General features: G+C 48.6%; 2 protein-coding genes across 4 annotated transcripts; one reads left to right on the forward strand and one right to left on the reverse strand.

Annotated features, from left to right (window-relative positions):
- LOC308578107 (anaphase-promoting complex subunit CDC26-like) lies at nucleotides 1–2,197 on the reverse strand. Its single transcript, XM_081178377.1, has 2 exons — nucleotides 1,950–2,197; nucleotides 1–432 (listed from the first exon to the last, which is right to left on the reverse strand). The coding sequence occupies exons 1-2, from the start codon at nucleotides 2,028–2,030 to the stop codon at nucleotides 286–288; spliced, it is 228 nt and encodes a 75-aa protein (XP_081034503.1). The 5' UTR covers nucleotides 2,031–2,197; the 3' UTR covers nucleotides 1–285.
- A 154-nt stretch (nucleotides 2,198–2,351) lies between these two features.
- On the forward strand, nucleotides 2,352–17,885 carry LOC308578254 (U4/U6 small nuclear ribonucleoprotein Prp4-like). 3 transcript variants are annotated; one of them, XM_081178500.1, is made up of 14 exons: nucleotides 2,352–2,402; nucleotides 3,803–3,980; nucleotides 9,058–9,244; nucleotides 9,347–9,434; nucleotides 9,624–9,703; nucleotides 9,931–10,024; nucleotides 10,470–10,564; nucleotides 11,031–11,089; nucleotides 11,941–12,064; nucleotides 14,230–14,319; nucleotides 14,916–15,038; nucleotides 16,224–16,331; nucleotides 16,737–16,855; nucleotides 17,272–17,885. In XM_081178500.1, the coding sequence occupies exons 1-14, from the start codon at nucleotides 2,379–2,381 to the stop codon at nucleotides 17,463–17,465; spliced, it is 1,563 nt and encodes a 520-aa protein (XP_081034626.1). In that variant the 5' UTR covers nucleotides 2,352–2,378; the 3' UTR covers nucleotides 17,466–17,885. The 3 variants fall into 3 exon arrangements, with proteins under 3 accessions (XP_081034626.1, XP_081034625.1, XP_081034627.1); XM_081178499.1 differs by having other exon boundaries at nucleotides 2,355–2,411; XM_081178501.1 differs by lacking the exon at nucleotides 2,352–2,402 and adding an exon at nucleotides 2,426–2,610.
- Nucleotides 17,886–18,544: the final 659 nt, after the last annotated feature.

The raw sequence follows: 18,544 nt of genomic DNA on the forward strand, positions 1-18,544 counted from the left end.
TTAAAAACAAATATTTTATTAAGCACAGCAGCCTAGCAAGGTTGCACAAAAGAAACCATCAAGTAAGGAAGATCCCATCTTTGTAGGGAAAGCAAGACTTGCTCTGCTTGGAGGAGGAACTCCATTTAAAACCTAGAGGAGAGCAGCTCAGTCTCTTCTGCTATTTCTAAACAGAGTTTGTTGGGCTCTTGAAACAAATTCCTGCTTTCTTCCAAAGCTCACAGGTACCAGGCACTCCCACTGTCCACCCTTTGGGCTCTAGAACTCAAAGTTCCCAAACTGAGATTAACAATTGTTTGGTTTGGGCTGGGGTTTGTAGCCAATCCGGTCATGTATCATCTGCTCCCGGCTCTTATGATCAGTGCTGAGTCCCAGCGCACACTCAGCATCGCTGGCTCCCACCATGTCCACCTCCTCGCGCTTCCTACGACTCTGTGGAAACATAATTAAAGCATAATTAAAGAAAACTTCTCCAGGACAATCACATATGTACCTCCTCCGCCCATGCCATGACATGTTTTCTTTTTCAAATATAGCTGTAATGAATCTGATTCTTTGCTTTCAGATTTAAGACATTGCAAGCTGTCAAAAAATTCTGCCACAGAAAGGGGCCAAACACCTTTACTCGTGAGTGCAGGGGGCTAACATGGAGGCAACCTCAAGCATAATTTGGCATTTAGATCTGCTACTGTGTACGCACAAACACACCTTCTTGCACAGGAATACAAGTAGCCATTTTATACCAAATTGGACCATTGTTTCATCTTGTTCAGTATTGTCTACTCTAACTAACAACAATATTGCAGGATTTCAGGCAGGGAGTCTCCCAGCCCTACCTGGGAGACTGAACTTGGGAGCTTCTGCATGCAAAGGAAATGCTTTACAGCTGAGCTTATGGTCATGGAACAAAACACAGGAAGCTGCCTTTTACAGAGTCAGACCATTGGATCCACTTAGCTCAGTATTGTCCACCCTGTTTGGCAGCACTTCTCCACGGTTTCAGGCAGGAAGCCTCTTCCAAACTTACTTGGGGATACTCACAATTGAACCTGGGACCTTCTCAATGCAAAGAAAACCCTTTGACACTGAGCTGCGACCTTTTCCCCAGCCAACAACCTTTTATTAAAACAAGCAAATGGCAGCCCTGAGGAGCCAGTGTTCTTTCTCCGTACTGTGCATAATTTTATAAGCTTGTTTGTGCATGTTCCACCCAAGTAAGAACAGTGGGGGGGGGGACTGCGCCCAACTCCAGCGGGTGGCTCTACCTCACCGCCTGTTTACTATACTCGGTACCCTCCTGAGTGGGAGAGAGAAGACCGGGCCTTGCAGCTCAATAACAAACAGGATGGCTACTCCCCTTGTGAGGAGAAACAGGTTTTTAAAAAAGAAAAGAGAAAGCAAGGCCAAGAGAATCTCTAAGCATGTGCAGAGTGCGCAAACAACAACACCAACACCGAAGAAAGGTGGGCAAGGAGCGCCTTGCCGTCCCGCAACCAACCAACCAACCAACCACTCACCCCAGTGGCATAGCGTGGGGGGTGCAAGGGGGGCAGGCCGCACCGGGCGCAACATCTGGGGGGGGCGCGCTCGCTGCCTCCGGAGTCGCCGAAGAGCCTCGGGCGCAGGCTGTAGCGGAGCCGCATGTCTCGCGGAACCGACGAGCTGTGCGCGCGCCCGGGCTGAAGGCGCCCGGCAGGCAGCGGCTCTCAGTGCTCGCCGCGGAGGACGCGCCAGGCAGCCCCTCCTCACAGCCCCGCCTCCGCCGGTGCTGCTGCCGCTGCTGGACCGTTGCATTTTCCTCGCCTCTCTGCCCCCCTCCTCCTCCGGGCAAGCGGCGTCGTTTGGGCAGCAGCGCCAGCAGCAACTCGCAGGTTAGGGGTTAGGGGGGCGCAAATTACGTGCCTTGCCCCGGGTGCTGACAACTCACGCTACGCCGCTGACTCACCCACCTCGAGTTCCTTGCGGGCGCCGTCGAACTCCTCGATGTCGTCCAGCTTCAACTCAAGCCGCGTCGGTTTCCGCCGCAGCATCTTGCAAGCAGACCTTTCCCCACACTGCGGCTCTCTCGCACGTGCGCAGCAGCTCCCCGCTCTTTTCTTCACCTGCACCTCTAGTTCAGACGCCGACGCCAGAGGCTCGATCCCACCACGCCCCACGTCGCCAGCCAGCAACCCGGAAGCTCTCGCTCCGCATAACCATGGAGCTCCAGGGAAGCTAGAGCGGCCCACTCTCCGGGATGGAATGGAAAGGCATCATTGGCTGTGGCGCTCTGCAAGGGCGGGGGAAGCCGCTGTGCCGGAAGTGTTTGTGGGGAGCCCGTTGCGTGTGATTCCCCCACTACAGAGCCCCGGTCTGAGAGCAGGGGTCGGGAAAGCGCCATGGCTGCGTCGCGGATCGCCGCGGTGAATAAGGCAGGGGGTTTGAAACTGGGATAGAATGTGGTTTCTTTGTTTAAAAAACGTGTATCTTTTCATAGAAATGATAAAATGAAAAATCTGTTTGAAAGACACCAGTGTCTACTTATTTACTGCAGTGACTAACGTAACCTCACGTCGGTAGTAAAAGTTTTTAGAGCGTAACGGATTGTATCCAACTAAAGCTCAATTCAAGGTTGGACTCATTTGAATTAATGAATATGACTCGCTTGCGGCTGTTAATTTCAGTGGCTCTCCTCTTTCAGTTGAGCTGAGTTGGGTGCAACTCAACGCTTCAGCTTCTGCCACAAAAGGCAAAATGTTATGCTTTAAGAGTTCTAATATTTCTGCTGCATTAAAACAACAAGGCATTCTTTGCCACCTTAAAGACTAACAAACGTTGTTGTTTCAAAACCACCTATTAGAGTGGACTTGTAGTCCATGAAAGTTTATGCCAGAATAAATATATATATATATATGTTAGGATTGTATCCAGTGCTATCTCTACACGGAGCAGACCCACTGAAATGAATAAACATAACCAATTCAAGCCCATTAGTTTTATTGGGCCTACTCAGAGCAAGACATGGATTTCCTTTGCTTTTAAAGTACAGTGGTACCTTGGGTTAAGAACTTAATTCGTTCTGGAGGTCCGTTCTTAACCTGAAACTGTTCTTAACCTGAGGTACCACTTTAGCTAATAGGGCCTCCTGCTCCCGCCGTGTGATTTCTGTTCTCACCCTGAAGCAAAGTTCTTAACCCGAGGTACTAGGTCTGGGTTAGCGGAGTCTGTAACCTGAAGCGTCTGTAACCTGAAGCGTCTGTAACCTGAGGTACCACTGTACCATGATACTCATGGACTAACAGGACTGTTCCTGTGGAATATTTTATGTTAGTCACTGTAATAAATATATTACCAAACAGTATAATCCTTAACAATGTCAACTCACAAGAAAGTCCTATTGAGTTCAGTAGTGCTGACTCCCACAGAGGTGGGCTTAGGGTTTTAGCCTTAATGATTAACAGTATGCTGGGATTCAAAACAAAATTGTCTCATGTACTGTTTGATGGGGTGGGGGCTGTCAGATGTGCGCAGATGTCATGAGTCAGGAGTATAGGGGGAGGGGAGCTGGTTACTGCCTTTTGGCTCCATTCCTCTCCAGCCTCCTCTTCTGCCTCAGTCTGGACTGCTCTCTGCCCCATGTCTCTTCCTGCTCACTAAAGCCTGTTGCCTCTTCTCCCTCTGACCATGCATCGCTGCCCCCCTGGCTCTGAGCCTTCTTCCCCAGTTCTCTGCATCAAGCCAGCCCATGACAGCAGGTGGGGGAAAATCCAAATTTGCTCTCTTCCTTCTCCATGTAGGCTACTGCTGAGTTTCCTTCTTGCAGGGTTCAAAAACAAAGGCTTCAGATCAAGGGGATGCTCCTCCAGCCAAGAAAGCCCCAATTTTCTATGGGAGCTTAGAGGAGAAAGAGCAAGAGCGTCTCCTCAAAGGGGAGTCTGGGTTGATGGGCAAGGATGCAGTCAAAGCAGCTATTGAGGCTGGCAACATCAATATCACCAGTGGTAAGAGATGGTAGTGAGCTGACTGGGAGATGGAAGGAAAAGGATGGAGGGAAGAACTGCTTAGTGGGGCTGATAATTTGTTTAGAATGCTTGCAAGCAGGCCATTTTCAGCAAATGCTCTCAGAGAAGTTCTCAGTTCAATACTAAAATTACAATTAAATCAGGAAGTCCTTTAAAACAAATCACACTAAAGCATTACACAGCATAATGAGATTAAACGAGATGCTGACATAAAACCACATGCAAACAAAGAAGACATTCACTTGGTGCTGACAGAATGCCACAACTAAGAAGCCTGTGTCATTGTCCACCATACTTCCAAGGGTGGTAGGACCTAGAATATATCTTAATGTTTGGGTGGGTTCATGTGGGAACAGGTAATCTTTCAACTAGCCTGGCCCCAACCCATTTGGGGCTTTGTAGGTCAAAATCTGCACTTTGGCTTGAGCTTGGCAATGAACTTTAATCCAGTGTATCTCTTTAGGACAGGCAAAATAGGTTCCATATGACCAGTCCCATTTATTTGCTTTAACTGTAGTTTCCAAGCAATCTTCAAAGGCAGCCCCAAGTACAGTGCGTTATAGTAATCAGCCCATGGATAAATGTGACCAGGCTATCTTTATCCCAGGGATGCTATCAGTTATACATACAGTGGTACCTCCAGTTACAAACCTAACCCGTTCCAGAGGTCCGTTCGTAACCGGAAACCGCTCGTAACATGAAGTGCGCTTCCGCTAATGGCACCTCCCGCTGCTGCCGCACCACCGGAGCGTGGTTTCTGCTCGCATCCCGGGACAAAGTTCACAATGAGGGGCATCTACTTTCGGGTTAGTGGAGCGCGTAACCCGAAGAATTTGTAAGGGGGACGGTTCGCAACATGAGGTACCACTGTAGTTCTTTACAGGAGAAAGCAAGCAAGAGACAAATCCCTGCCCTGAGGTCTTTATAATTTAAATCTAGATAGGGGTAGCAAAAAGCAAAACACTAGATGAGAAGGAGTGTCACAGGTGGCAGCAGATCAATGTGGGTAGGTTTCGTTTCAGGGGAACAAATGCTTGTTGGCTAGCTCCTGCGCATCTGCAGATCCTATTTGTTCCCTCTGGATATAAAAATGTGTACTTCCAGTGGCCATAAGAGATTGTGCTCTCTTACCCCCCCCCCCCAGCAAAACATTAATTACATTTTGCCTTTGTATGAATGTTGATTTTAAGCCATTTGGGGAGCCAGTTTTGGCTGAAAAGAGGGATAATAATAATAATAAATTTTATTTATATCCCACCCTCCCCAGCCGAAGCCGGTCTCAGGGCGGCTAACAACAATCAAATAATCAGTCAAATAGTCACACAATCTAAAAATATTTCATTATGAAAATTAATTAAATCGAATTGATGGCAACCAATTAAGCAAAATTCTGTGCAGGTTGCCAGAGGAGGGAGTCAGGCTGTGCCCTGACCAAAGGCCTGGCGGAACAACTCTGTCTTGCAGGCCCTGCGGAAAGATGTCAGGTCCCGCAGGGCCCTAGTCTCTTGGGACAGAGCGTTCCACCAGTTTGGAGCCGCAGCCGAGAAGGCCCTGGCTCTAGTTGAGGCCAGCCTAACCTCTCTGAGGCCTGGGACCTTGAGGATGTTATTATTTGCAGACCGTAGGTTTCTCTGTGGGGCATACCAGGAGAGGCGGTCCCGTAGGTACGAGGGTCCTAGGCCGTATAGGGCTTTAAAGGTTAAAACCAGCACCTTAAACCTGATCCTGTACTCCACCGGGAGCCAGTGCAGCTGGTATAGTACCGGATGAATGTGCTCTCGCAGCGAAGACCCCATAAGGAGTCTCGCCGCGGCATTCTGCACCCGCTGGAGTTTCTGGGTCAGTCTCAAGGGCAGCCCCACGTAGAGCGAGTTACAATAATCCAGTCTGGAGGTGACCGTCGCATGGATCACAGTGGCTAGGTCAGGACGAGAGAGATAAGGTGCCAACTGCTTAGCTTGGCGGAGATGAAAAAATGCCGCCTTTGTTATAGCTGTAATCTGCGCCTCCATAGAGAGGGAGGTATCGAAGATTACACCCAAACTCTTAACGGACGGTGCTGGCACTAATTGCACCCCCGCAAGAGATGGGAGTTGCCCCCTCGATCCCATATCGTCCCGCCCCAGCCAGAGGACCTCTGTCTTCGAAGGATTTAACTTCAACCGGCTCCCACGTAACCATCCAGCCACAGCTTCCAGACATCTGGTCAGTGTGTCTGGGGCCGAGTCAGGATGGCCATCCATCAACAGATAGAGTTGGGTGTCATCAGCATACTGATGGCAACCCAGCCCAAAACTCCGGACAAGCTGGGCGAGGGGGCGCATAAAGATGTTAAAAAGCATCGGGGAGAGAATTGCACCCTGAGGCACTCCACACACCAAGGAGTGGCGTGATGACAATTCCCCCCCAAGCGCCACCCTCTGTCCCCGACCAGAGAGAAACGAGCGCAGCCATTGAAGGACTGTGCCCTGGATCCCCACGTCGGCAAGGCGGTGGTCCAGGAGTTCGTGATCGACCATGTCAAAGGCTGCTGACAGATCTAGAAGAATCAGCAGCCCCGACCTGCCTCGATCCAGCTGCCTGTGGAGATCATCTGTTAGGACGACCAGAGCCGTCTCGGTCCCATGACCAGCCCGGAAGCCGGACTGGAATGGATCCAGAGCAGATGTTTCATCCAGAAACCTACCAAGCTGTTCAGCAACCGCTCTCTCAATCACCTTACCCAGGAATGGAAGATTCGAGACTGGGCGGTAATTGGATAGATCTGAGGGATCTAATGATGTTTTCTTTAAGAGCGGACGCACCACCGCCTCCTTCAGTTCCCCTGGGAATAATTTGTTCCCCTGGGACAAATTGATGATATCCCCCAGGGGGCCCCGCACCTCGTCTGGACACGCTCTAATCAGCCATGACGGGCACGGGTCAAGAGGACAGGTGGTGGGCTTTCCAGCTTGGAGGAATCTGTCCACATCGGCTGGAGATATCCGGTCAAAGTGGTCCAATACTGGACCCGAGCACAGTCGAGGGGCCTCCAGTTCCTTTATTGTATCCAAATTGGCAGGGAGGTCATGGCGGAGCAACAGGACCTTCTCCGCAAAAAAGCTCGCAAATGCCTCACAGCTGTGTGTCAGATTGTTATTTAAATTTGGCTGTCCTTCAAGGGACGTTAAGAGACCGAATTATACTAAATAATTGCGCCGGGCGAGAGCTAGCGGATGCAATGGAGGCCGAGAAGTAAGACTTCTTAGCGGCCTTCACTGCCATCTCATAGGTTTTCATAAAAGCCCTATAAGATGTTCTTGAGGCTCCGTCACGGGCACCCCGCCATACTCGCTCTAGCCGTCTGAGGTCCCGCTTCATTTTCCGAAGCTCCTCGGTAAACCAGGGAGCCCGGTTTCTGCGGGGTCGCAGAGGGCGCTTAGGTGTGATCTCATTGATGGCTGCCAGGAGCTGGGTATTCCAGCCCTCAACAAGCTCAGTCAATGAGTCGCCGGGGGAGCAAGGTCCCGCAAGGCTTGACGGAATCTATCCGGGTCCATCAGCCTCTGCGGGCGAGCCCAAATCGGCTCGCCACCTAAGCAGGGTGGGGGTGGAAAGTCAATCCTGGCTTTCAGAGCATAGTGATCAGACCATGGCACCTTCATCGAAGGAGACATGATCACATCTATACCGGCGCCAAAGATCAAATCCAGCGTGTGGCCTGCTTGATGTGTGGGGCCCGAAACAAACTGGGAGAGCCCTACTGTCGCCATGGAAGACACCAGGTCCAGAGCCAGTGAGGAGGGAGTGGCATCAGCATGGAAGTTGAAGTCTCCCAATACCAATAGGTTAGGGAACTCCAAGGCCCAGCCGGCCACCGCCTCCAGCAGGCCTGACAGGGTGGCTGCTGGTGCGTTAGGTAGCCGGTACACCAGCCAGACAGCCAAGCTCTCCTCGGAGCCCCACACTAGACCAACACATTCAATGCCGGGGATCGATGGCGGTGGTAGAGCCCTGAAAGAACAATCTTCCCGGATTAATACTGCCACCCCTCCCCCGCGGCCCACAGTCCGTGACTGGTGGAGGACGGAGAAACCCGGGGGTGCAATCTCTCGTAAGGTAACAGTTACCCCTTCGCGCACCCAGGTCTCCGTCACACAAGCCAGGTCGACTCCCTGCGAGGTAAAGAAATCTCGCAGGGTAGTGGTTTTGTTGCCTATAGACCTGGCATTGCACAACACCAGTGAAGGAGGTGAGTAATCCTTGCTCACCCTACCCTTGTCTCTCGGGATGGGGCGCAGATTGGAAGGGGTACGAGCATATCCGTATCTCGATCCCCTTCGCCTATAACATCTGCCCCCACCGCCATACCTCCCTCGCCCCTCCACGGTAGCAATCCCAAGCCTCATACTAACCTCCATTTACAAAATAGAAAACAAAACAACCAAAACAATTATGCCCAAACAAAACCAGTCCCCACCCCACTCAAATGTCCAACCCCAAAACCAAAACAAGACGGAACAAACAAAAATACATAGATAAAAACCACCATTCACGGTGGTACAACAAAGTAAACAATAAAAACACCTTTAAAACAACTTAAAATATATATAAACATCTTTAACATTTGCTGCAGATAATGAAATAATATAATATTATAAAAAACAACAACCCCCATTTAAGGTGCTGCAAATTAAAAGCAATTAAAACATTTAAAACTATTTTGTCCATTGCTGCCGGTAGCTGCTCAGTCCTCTAAACTGTAATGGTAGTGCAGGCCCCGCCCCCTAGGCCAGATGGAGTTGGCAGGAGAGGGAGCGGTCTTCCCAGCACTCACACAAGCAGCAACAGCAGCCGTCAAAGTCTTAAGCCACAGGCCTCACTGATAACATAAGCTTTGACCTGGACACTCAAGGAGCAGAGAGAGGTGACACAGCATATACCACATATTGTTGCTCTTTGAATGTGGCTTCATTGGAATGAAGCAAACTTTTGAAGTGAGGGTCAAGTGTTGAGGCTTTGTAGGGTCCTGTTGGGGTTGTATTTCCTATAACCTTTGGCTTTCTACTATGATCAGGTGAAGTTTTTGACTTGGAAGAGCACATCAGCGAGCGCCAGGCAGAGGTCCTGGCAGAGTTTGAGCGCCGGAAGCGTGCCAGGCAAATCAATGTTTCCACAGATGACTCTGAGGTCAAGGCCTGCTTACGAGCCCTCGGGAAGCCCATCACACTTTTTGGAGAGGGCCCTGCAGAAAGGAGGGAGAGGTGAGAGAGGATGAAATTGACTTGCTCTCACTTCCTTTTCCAGTTCATTGATGTGACTCATATAAACAAAGGCAAGTTAATCTTCACTTTATTTCTCAACAGGCTACGTAACATTCTGTCTGTGGTTGGCACAGACGCATTGAAGAAGACCCAAAAAGAAGATGAGAAGTCCAAGAAATCAAAAGAGGAGGTAATAAATTTTAAAGTGTGTTATGAGTGACAGCAGCTCTGGGGTTTCAAATGGGAGTCTTCACAAACCCTGGGAGCTCACACTTTCCCACTGAGCTCCGACCTTTCCCCTTAGCTATAAATGTGTGCCCACTATAGTACCCAAGTCTCACAAGAGATACCCACCCCTTTAATGTTTCATTTCTCTTAGTATCAGCAAACCTGGTACCACGAAGGACCAAATACCTTGAAGACGGCCAGACTGTGGATCGCCAACTACTCCCTCCCTCGGTAAGGGGCTGGGATTGAGAAATGCTAACGCAAACATTGATGAGGCCTTGTATATCTATTGTCCCTAACTAGAGTGGTGGTGATGGTTGAGAAATGGGGGATTTCAAACCCACCTCAAAAGACAGATGGCACGTGGCAGAAGAATTGTCACCATTACAACTTGTAGGCCTCTGCAAGGGTTGAATATGGGCAAGACCTGGTTGCATTAATTTTTGTTCCCTTCACAGGGCAATGAATCGATTGGAGGAAGCCCGGCTGCTCAAGGAGGTCCCTGAGGCCACACGGACTTCCCAGAAACAGGAGCTGCACAAATCTCTAAGGGTAAGTGGGACCCATCTCTGCTATGACTTAAAAGTTCTGGGCACTGGGCTGCTGCAGCCCAGAAGGCCCCCGAGATGCTGAGGTTCAAATGAGCTTGCAGAAGGCTTCTGTGCCTCTGCTCCTCCTCAGCATAATTCAATGGTAGATCAAATGCTTTGCATGTGGATGATCCCAGGTTGACTCCCTGGCATCTCCATCTCCTGGACAAGGAAAGATCTCTGCTGGTTGCTTGGAATTCAGCTGCCAGTTCAGAGCACATAACATTGCACTAAATGGGTCCCACAATTCAGCTCAGTAGGAAACACTACTGGGGGTGAGGTGGGGGAGCAGCCTGGGCAGGAAACGTCATCTCTTTTCTTTACCATCTCAGCGCCATCTCATTTTATTGAGCCCTTCATTTCCTCTGGTGGCAAAATATTATCTTTTTTTGTTGTTTTTCTTTCAGTCTTTGAATAATTTCTGCAGCCAAATTGGAGACGACCGCCCTATCTCCTATTGCAACTTCAGCCCCAACTCCAAGCTCCTGGCTACAGCTTGCTGGTAAACTTTGTTCTGCTTTTCATTATGTCCCTCCCAATCCTGCTAAGTTCTCCTATAGTGCACAGGAGAGGCTGCCTGAGCTGTTGGGAGCAGTCATAAAATCATAAAATTGTAGAGCTGGAAAGGATCCCGAAAGTCATCTTGTCCAACGCCCTGTAATTAGCAAGTTCTGGAAGGCTATTGTGGGAGTAGTTTTTAGAATGTGATAGTTCTGTGGGTGCATTTTATCATTTTGTTGAAGGTTGTTTTTAGACTTGCTATCTTCTGTTTTGTTTTTAGACTTGTTATCTTGCAACTGAATTTTGCTTGGTTTTTATATGTGTTTGGTTTTTTTTTTACTCTCTTAGCTTCCTTGATTGCTTTTGTTTGATTGGTTTTGTTTGTAAAACAGAAAGACAAGGGATAGAAAACATTTTAAGATAAAATAAAATGCCAGTCAGTTTTCCTTCTGCCTTTTCTCTCCCAGGAGTGGCCTCTGTAAACTGTGGTCAGTGCCGGATTGTAATCTCATCTGCACTTTGCGAGGTATAGTATCTGACTCCCACCGCACCCATTGCCAAAGCAGCCTGCTTTTCTCTTATCTTCCCTCAAATGACTGGAGCAATTACAGTATATGGCTGATTAGGAGCATAAGGCTACATGGGTGGGAGGCTATGAATTTTGAGAGTGGTGCTGTGCAAACTTCTTCCTTTATTTGTTTGTCCCCCTTGGGCTTGGGTGAGATGGCATTCCTTTCTGGAAGACAGCCTTGACTCTAATAATCAGTGTTGGGAGTCATATCCTATAGGTCCACTGCTTAGCTGCTGACTAATTCAGAGCATGGGAACGTCAGACCCGTGGGCCACATGTGGCCCTCACAGCCTCTCTGGCCCTTGGGGCTCTCTTCAAACTGCACCAACCCTGCTTGGCACCCTCCTTTAGTGTTTTTACTTGGGTGGAATGTGGCCTTGAATTCTGATCAGGCCTGGAAGGAGACTAGAAATGGGAGTGTGAAGGCAGGTAGCCTACTATACAAAGGGAAAAGCTGCATTTGTTGCTCCACCTTCTTTTGCTTTTGGCCCCTCCCACTATTGGCATGCAGCAGAAGACACTCAAGAAGGGCGTGAAGCAGGGAGAGTGAAGTGTGTGGCCTGAGGGGAAAGAGTGAATTAGTGTGGGGAGAGTGCCAAGGACCAAAGTGGAAGGCCTTGAGAGCCACATTTGGCTTACAGGGCCAAGGTTCCCCACCCCGGCTTTAGCACAAAAACTAAATTTGGAGTGATTCCCAGTCAAAGAGTCTCTTCGGAGCAATAGGAAGAGGCCCAGACTCAGACAGAGGAAGCAAGCTTAAAATTGGCTGGCTCTCAAACTGTCTGTCTGTCTCGTCTGTTCCCAAGGGCACAACACCAACGTTGGAGCCATTGTCTTTCACCCAAAGGCAACCATCTTCCTGGACAAGAAGGACGTCAACCTGGCTTCATGCGCAGCAGATGGCTCTGTCAAACTCTGGAGTCTTGAAAGGTACGCCTGGGCCCAGGAAAATCAGTTGCCTTCCCTTCCTTATTTTATTGGCTGCTGCGGGTGGTAGAGAAAAATATTAAAGAATGGCTTCCTGCTTAACCTCCTTCTGCAACAAACAAAACACTAACACAAGTGATTGAGGCAGGGGCATGACCACACCATACTTTTAAAGCACATGGCTCCCCCCAAAGAATCCTGGGAGCTGTAGTTTGTTACAAGTGCTGGGAATTATAGTCCTGTGAGGGTGAACTATAGTTCCCAGAGTTATTTTGCTGTGGGTGCTTTTGGGGGCCTGATCCAGCAGTGCTCCTCTCTCCTTATAATGAGGCTTCTTTTCTGTGTTACTGTTTCTAAACCTTTATAGAGACACGAGTTTGCTTGGCTTATTGGTTGTGCCCCCTGGCCCAAACTGTGAGGTGGGGGGTTCCCACTTCTCCCCCATGTCATACTTGTCTTACTTTTTACACCTCTTGTCTTGCTATGTCCCCAGATAGGCTGCATTTGTTCCAACAGTCAAGGCACTGTGACTCTTGGGGAAGGCAGTTGATTCTGTCAGTGCGTTATCCAAGGAAACAGAGAGAGAGCAGATTCTTTAATTGGGCCTCAGGGAAGAGGTTTATTTCTGTCAGATACTGTTGCTGTGGGCCGAAGCATCAGTGGTGGTAAATTCGCACTCCTTCTCTCAGTCTTGGGTGCCTGTGAGGTCATAGAATCATAGAATCATAGAATTGTCAAGTTGGAAGGGACCACAAGGGTCATTGAATCCAAACCCCTGCAATGCAGGAATCTTTTGCTCAAACTCATATTTAGTGATAGATTTTTTCCCACCTGTTGAACTCGAGACCCTCTTATGCAACAGTAAGGGACCTGTGGCCCATGGGCCTGACTGGGCCTGGCAGGGAACCTGATATGGCCCATGGGGCCATTTTTGCCAAGCCACACCTGCCCCACCCCTGACATCTTGTATAACATGGGGCAGGTAAAGACACGGCCGCAAAAGGAACAAGTAGAAGAGCTTTAAAACATGTTGTTCTGGGGCCATTCTGTGGCTTGTTATATTGATGTCAAATTCAAACCCCACTGGGCTAGGCTTCCTTCTGGAGTTCCCTGAGTTCCTTCACCTTTTGTTTAAGAAAGTCAGGGTTGCGTGTACAGGACTGGATCATTCCAGCAACAAGGGGGCTCAATCAAACTGAAGAGAGCAGCTACAGTAAGTGGAGCTGGTCTAGTAGCTCTTATACTTGAGGAAGTATTAGGACTTCCTCCTGCCAATGAGGTTACTGGTTCACTATCCAGTTGCTTTCTTTTGGAACACAGGGTTGTAGACCCATTGAAATGCATGGACATGCATTAATTTCACTGGGTCTACTCTGAAATGAACTGAATTGAATACAACCCCATAGGAAGCTGCTTTATAGCAAGCCAGACTAATTGCCTCTCAAGGCCACTGTTGTCTGCTCTAACAGGCAGTGGCTCTCCACAGTTTCAGGTGGGAGGATTTCCCAGCCGTACTTGGAGACACCAGGGATTGAATCTGGGATTCTTTTGCCTGCAGAGTGTGTCTACCACTGAGCCACAACTGCTCTGCTTGGGCAGGCAGGGTTTTCCCTTCTGTTTCGAATGCCCTTTGATTACTTTAATATTTGTACTTTGCAGCCCTGGGAACAATGGGGAGTAGCCTACATGAAGCATCCCAAGCTGCCTGTGTATTTTTGCAGCCAGTCAGAGACAGCATTGTTTGTTTACTTGTGAACTAGTTTTGCAAAGCCCCGTCACAACATATTTTAGGCTTGAAAGGCAGCAAGCAGTGTACAAATCTTATACAGTAGTATACTATGACTAAGCTGTTAATAAAGTCATTGGATAAAGCCAAGCTAGTCTGTGAATCTTTCAATAACAACTGAAACATTTTTCTCTTCTGGGCACCCTTCAGGGGGGTCACTTACCAGTGGTGGGTGGAGTAACTACTGTAAATTTTACCTTCACACAGCAGATTAGTTTCTGTACACACCCCCCCCCCCTCTGTCCTCCAGCCAGCCAGCTGGATCCACCCATCGCACCTTTCCCTTTCTCCTATTCTGTATTGCTCCCTCTTTATTTTAGTCTCTCTTATGGGACAGTCAGCATCATCAAGAATTTGCCGTGAGATGTTGTGTTTCTTTCAGTGATGAACCAGTGGCTGACATCGAGGGACACACAGCGAGAGTAGCCCGGGTGGCATGGCATCCCTCTGGCAGGTTTCTGGGCACCACCTGGTAAGTCAGAGGAGGGGGTGCTGCCCAAAGGGCCACACATGGCACCTGGTCTAATTTCTTGTGGGTAGCAAGGAGGTGAATAAATAGGGAAATGATGTGATGGAGAAAGAGGAAGAGCAGAGAGCAGCAGAAAGAAAAGGAAGAAAAGAGAGTTCCTTCCATTGTTAGTAGTCTCACCACCACTGGCAATGCCACCACCATGGGTTACCTTCGAAATAATTCTGCCCTCGATAGAAAAACAGTTGTTGTCATCCCCTTGTGATATGTTACTTCTTTCCACTCAGCCCAGCACTCATTACACAAGACTGGAAAGTGAGAGGTCAGAATGGGAGGAAGCTGCAGTTGAAGATCCCAATACTGAGCAGAGAATTGAATTATGTGTCCTAAATGCTACACATATCCCTGTATCAGTTGGCTGATCGTCTAAGTTTGTGGGGGCCAGGGGCAGATTAGATTAATTCCATGGTCTTAGCTTGTAGTGGAGATCAGGATAGACAATCCAGCCACCTGCTTGAACTTCGGGGGGGGGGGACCTGTTGGGGCCTTGTGAGATATTCACTTGAGTCTTTGTCTCTTCTCCACCTCCCCCCCTGCAGCTATGACCACTCTTGGCGCCTGTGGGACCTGGAGGCTCAGGAGGAAATCTTGCACCAGGAGGGGCACAGCAAAGGAGTTTACGACATCACCTTCCATGTTGACGGCTCCCTTTCTGCCACTGGGTAAATCTACATGCATGTGCAAGTCCTAACCCTCCCTGGGGGTGTCACTGAGCAAGTATCAGCCAGTCAGTAATGATGCTCATTCTTGCTAGTTCTAAAATGCCAGAAAAGAGAGAGAACTGGTTGGGATTCTACCTTCAGAAGATCCCACTCAAGTCTTCACTCCTGGAGCTAAAAAGTCACAGGGTGGAAATTCTAATGAGGGAGGGGCCATAGCTTCGATAAGAGCGTCTGCTCTGCGTGGAGAAAGTCACAGCTTCAATCCCCAATGGTTATCTTCCTATCTATAATCCTGGAGAGCAGCTGCCAGTCAGTGTAGACACTACTGAATTAGATGGACCAATGTTCTGACTCATTTCTAGGAAACTTCCTTTGTTCCTAATAGCTTGACTGTATTCCTGAGTTTATACTGCTCATTAAAATAAAAGTTTCAACTTTTTAGGGCAATATTAAGATTTGCCCCATCATTGTTCTTAATTTGCAAATTCTGATCTGGGCAGCTCTTGCTTTAGCTTGTTTGTAATTGAGTCGATCCTTCATTGTCATGTAACTATGCTTTGGAACTCCCTGCCTATTGACATTAAGCAAGCTATATAGTTTTAGGCACCTGCTGAATCCTTTTTTTTTTTTTTTGGCTTGAAAAGCCTACCCAAGTGCATAATTTAGTTACTTTGTTTTTAAAGTTCTACTTATTTTTATGCGTGTTTATAATGCCAATGGCTTTTAGGTATATTTGCTTTTTAATTGTTCTGTAGATTTTAGCTATGTTTCACGTTCAGTTTTTGTACTCCTCTTAGATAACTTTTTGATTTAAGTGCATAATAAATATTCTAAATCTATGCAAACAAAGTGTGCTAATTAGACTTTCCTACATGTGATTTGCCAGGTAGGTCAGATCTGGGTCCTGCTTGCAAAACCTTGGAACTGCAGACAGGAGGTGGTAGTAACATGGGAGGCAATCCGAGCTGCATTGCAGAAAGGCTTTGCTCCAATTTAACAACTGTGGTTCGCAGAAGCTCCTTTGGCTCCTGTTTAGTGATGTTAAGAGGCATCCAGCCTAGGTGACAACTAAAGAGGAAAGAAGATCCAAAGATGGCTTTAAGTGATGCCTCTTATTCAGAGTGGAAGCATGGGAAGGGGGTTGTGTGAGAAAGAGATTGTTTGACGTTTTTCTCTTCCTTTCAGTGGCCTTGATGCATTTGGCCGCGTGTGGGATCTGCGCACAGGGCGTTGTATCATGTTTTTGGAGGGTCATCTCAAGGAGATCTATGGGATCAACTTTTCCCCTAACGGGTAAGAACCAATTTGCCTTCCCCTCTTGGGGTGCAGGTCTTAATATTGACACACAGACAACTAACTTCTGCTTGGAGTAGATTAATTGAAATTAATGGAACTAATTTGGTCTGCATGCACACTATACATTCAAAGCACATTTCCCACCCCAAATCACCCTGGGAATTTTAGTTTCCCCCTCACAGAGCTTATAATTCCCTATGCCCTTAGTAAACTACAGTTCCCAGGATTCTTTGGCAGAAGCCGTGTGCTTTAAATGTATGATGGGTACATAGCCTTCCCCCCTCCTCCAATATATTTTATTAAAGCTTTTTCATAATCATGTAGGATTATGAATAGGGCTGAAACTGGGAACAACCCCCTTGCACGCAAACCCGAATTCCTCCTCTTCCGTACTTCTCATAGGTACCACATTGCCACTGAAAGCGGCGACAACACCTGTAAAGTGTGGGATCTCCGCCAGAGAAAGTGCATCTACACCATCCCTGCCCATCAGAACCTGGTGACCAGAGTGAAGTTTGAACGTAAGTCTCTGTAGCTGCTAATGCCTTTTCCCAGAAACTGAGGATATATAATGGGTTGAAAAGTACCTTGTCTGTGGTTTCCATGTGCAACATAGATTCCCAAGACTTGGATATATACCGCTCCCCACCCTCCCCAAATACACTGGCTCTTGAGAATAGCCTGTATGCTCTGTCACTCACCCTCCCTCTTCCTGCATCCCCCGTTCCCTGCTTATGGTTGGCTTTTGGGTAAGGTTTTGGGGAAACTGGTAGCACTCTGGAAGTTGTTGGACTCCCATCAGCCCCAGCCAGCATAGCTAATGGTCATGGACGATGGGAGTTGTAGTTCCTCACCCCTGCTGTAAGTGGTAAATCTCTATATTACCTCCTTAGTCCTCCTCCCCACTTCCTGTTATTTTTCTCTTTCCGCCACCCAGCAAATCATGGCAACTTCCTGCTTACTGGATCTTACGACAACACAGCCAAGGTCTGGACGCACCCAGGCTCATCCCCGCTGAAAACCTTGGCAGGACACGAGGGCAAAGTCATGGGCTTGGACATCTCCCTGGACGGGCAGCTGATCGCCACATGCTCTTATGACAGGACTTTCAAGCTTTGGATGGCAGAGTAGGCGGAAGGAGCATTTCTGCCGGATTGGCCCTGCCCAGCTCCCGCAGCCAAGGAAGGCAGCCTGCTGTGACTCCCTGGGCCTCCGCTGCAGATCAGGGCATGGTTTGATGCACTTCTGGGATACTGCCTCCTCCTAACACATGCACACACCCTCTGGTCAGGCCAAGCTGAGTTTGAGAATGCCTTTCCTATTGCATTTTGCTTTAGTTGTGTACTCTCCTCTCCCTTCCCTGTGGAATTGGCTTGCATTGATCCAGCACTACCAACCTTTAGGAATACCCAGGGTGCTAACAGAGATGGTAGGGTGGGTTGTTCTGGTTGTTATTTTGGAGTGGGGTCACAGCTTCTTCTCACTCGGACAGAGACTTTTCTTGAAAAACGACACCCTAACATTAAAGCAGAGTGGCTGCTTGAAAATGGTGACGCCTGTGTGGGTTGCGTTTTTGACACATTTCTTGAGCCAAACAGCCTCTGGTGATGGGGTGCCTCCCCTGCCCCACCCATCAGTGCTCAGCTTTCCTATTATCACTCCTGCATTCATAGAATCATAAAGTTGGTAGGGACCTTAAGGATCATTAGCCCAGGAATGGTGAAACCACAGGCCCCCTAAGCCAGATGTGGCCCTCCAGGCTTCCCTGCCTGGCCCTCAGGACTCTCCCCTGGCCACAACCCTCCACAAACCATGTTTCACATCCTCCCTGAGAGTTTTTGCCTGGCAGGAATGCGTTCTTTCACTCTGATAATACTTCTTGCTTGCCTAGATGAAGGATATGGAAGGGCGTGTGTGGATATGGAAACTGGCCTGCTGCACAGAGGTAACATTTACATTAGCTGCCCTACTCATTTTTGCCTCACCCCACCTACCACTGGCATGTGGAGCTCAGAAGGTTGCCCAGAATAATTTATATGAAGCCGTGGACAGAGATAATCTGGGGGTTGGAGCTGGGTGTTCATCAGTATGAGGATACCCAGCTCTACCTCTCATATAAATCAGAACCAGTGAAGGCGGTGAACGTCCTGTGTGGGTGTCTGGAGACAATTGGGCGATGGATGGCAGTCAATATATTGAGGTGGAATCCC

The sequence above is a fragment of the Podarcis bocagei genome (genome assembly GCF_964188305.1).
Source record: "Podarcis bocagei genome assembly, chromosome: W".
In the NCBI taxonomy this organism is placed as follows: Eukaryota; Metazoa; Chordata; class Lepidosauria; order Squamata; family Lacertidae; genus Podarcis; species Podarcis bocagei.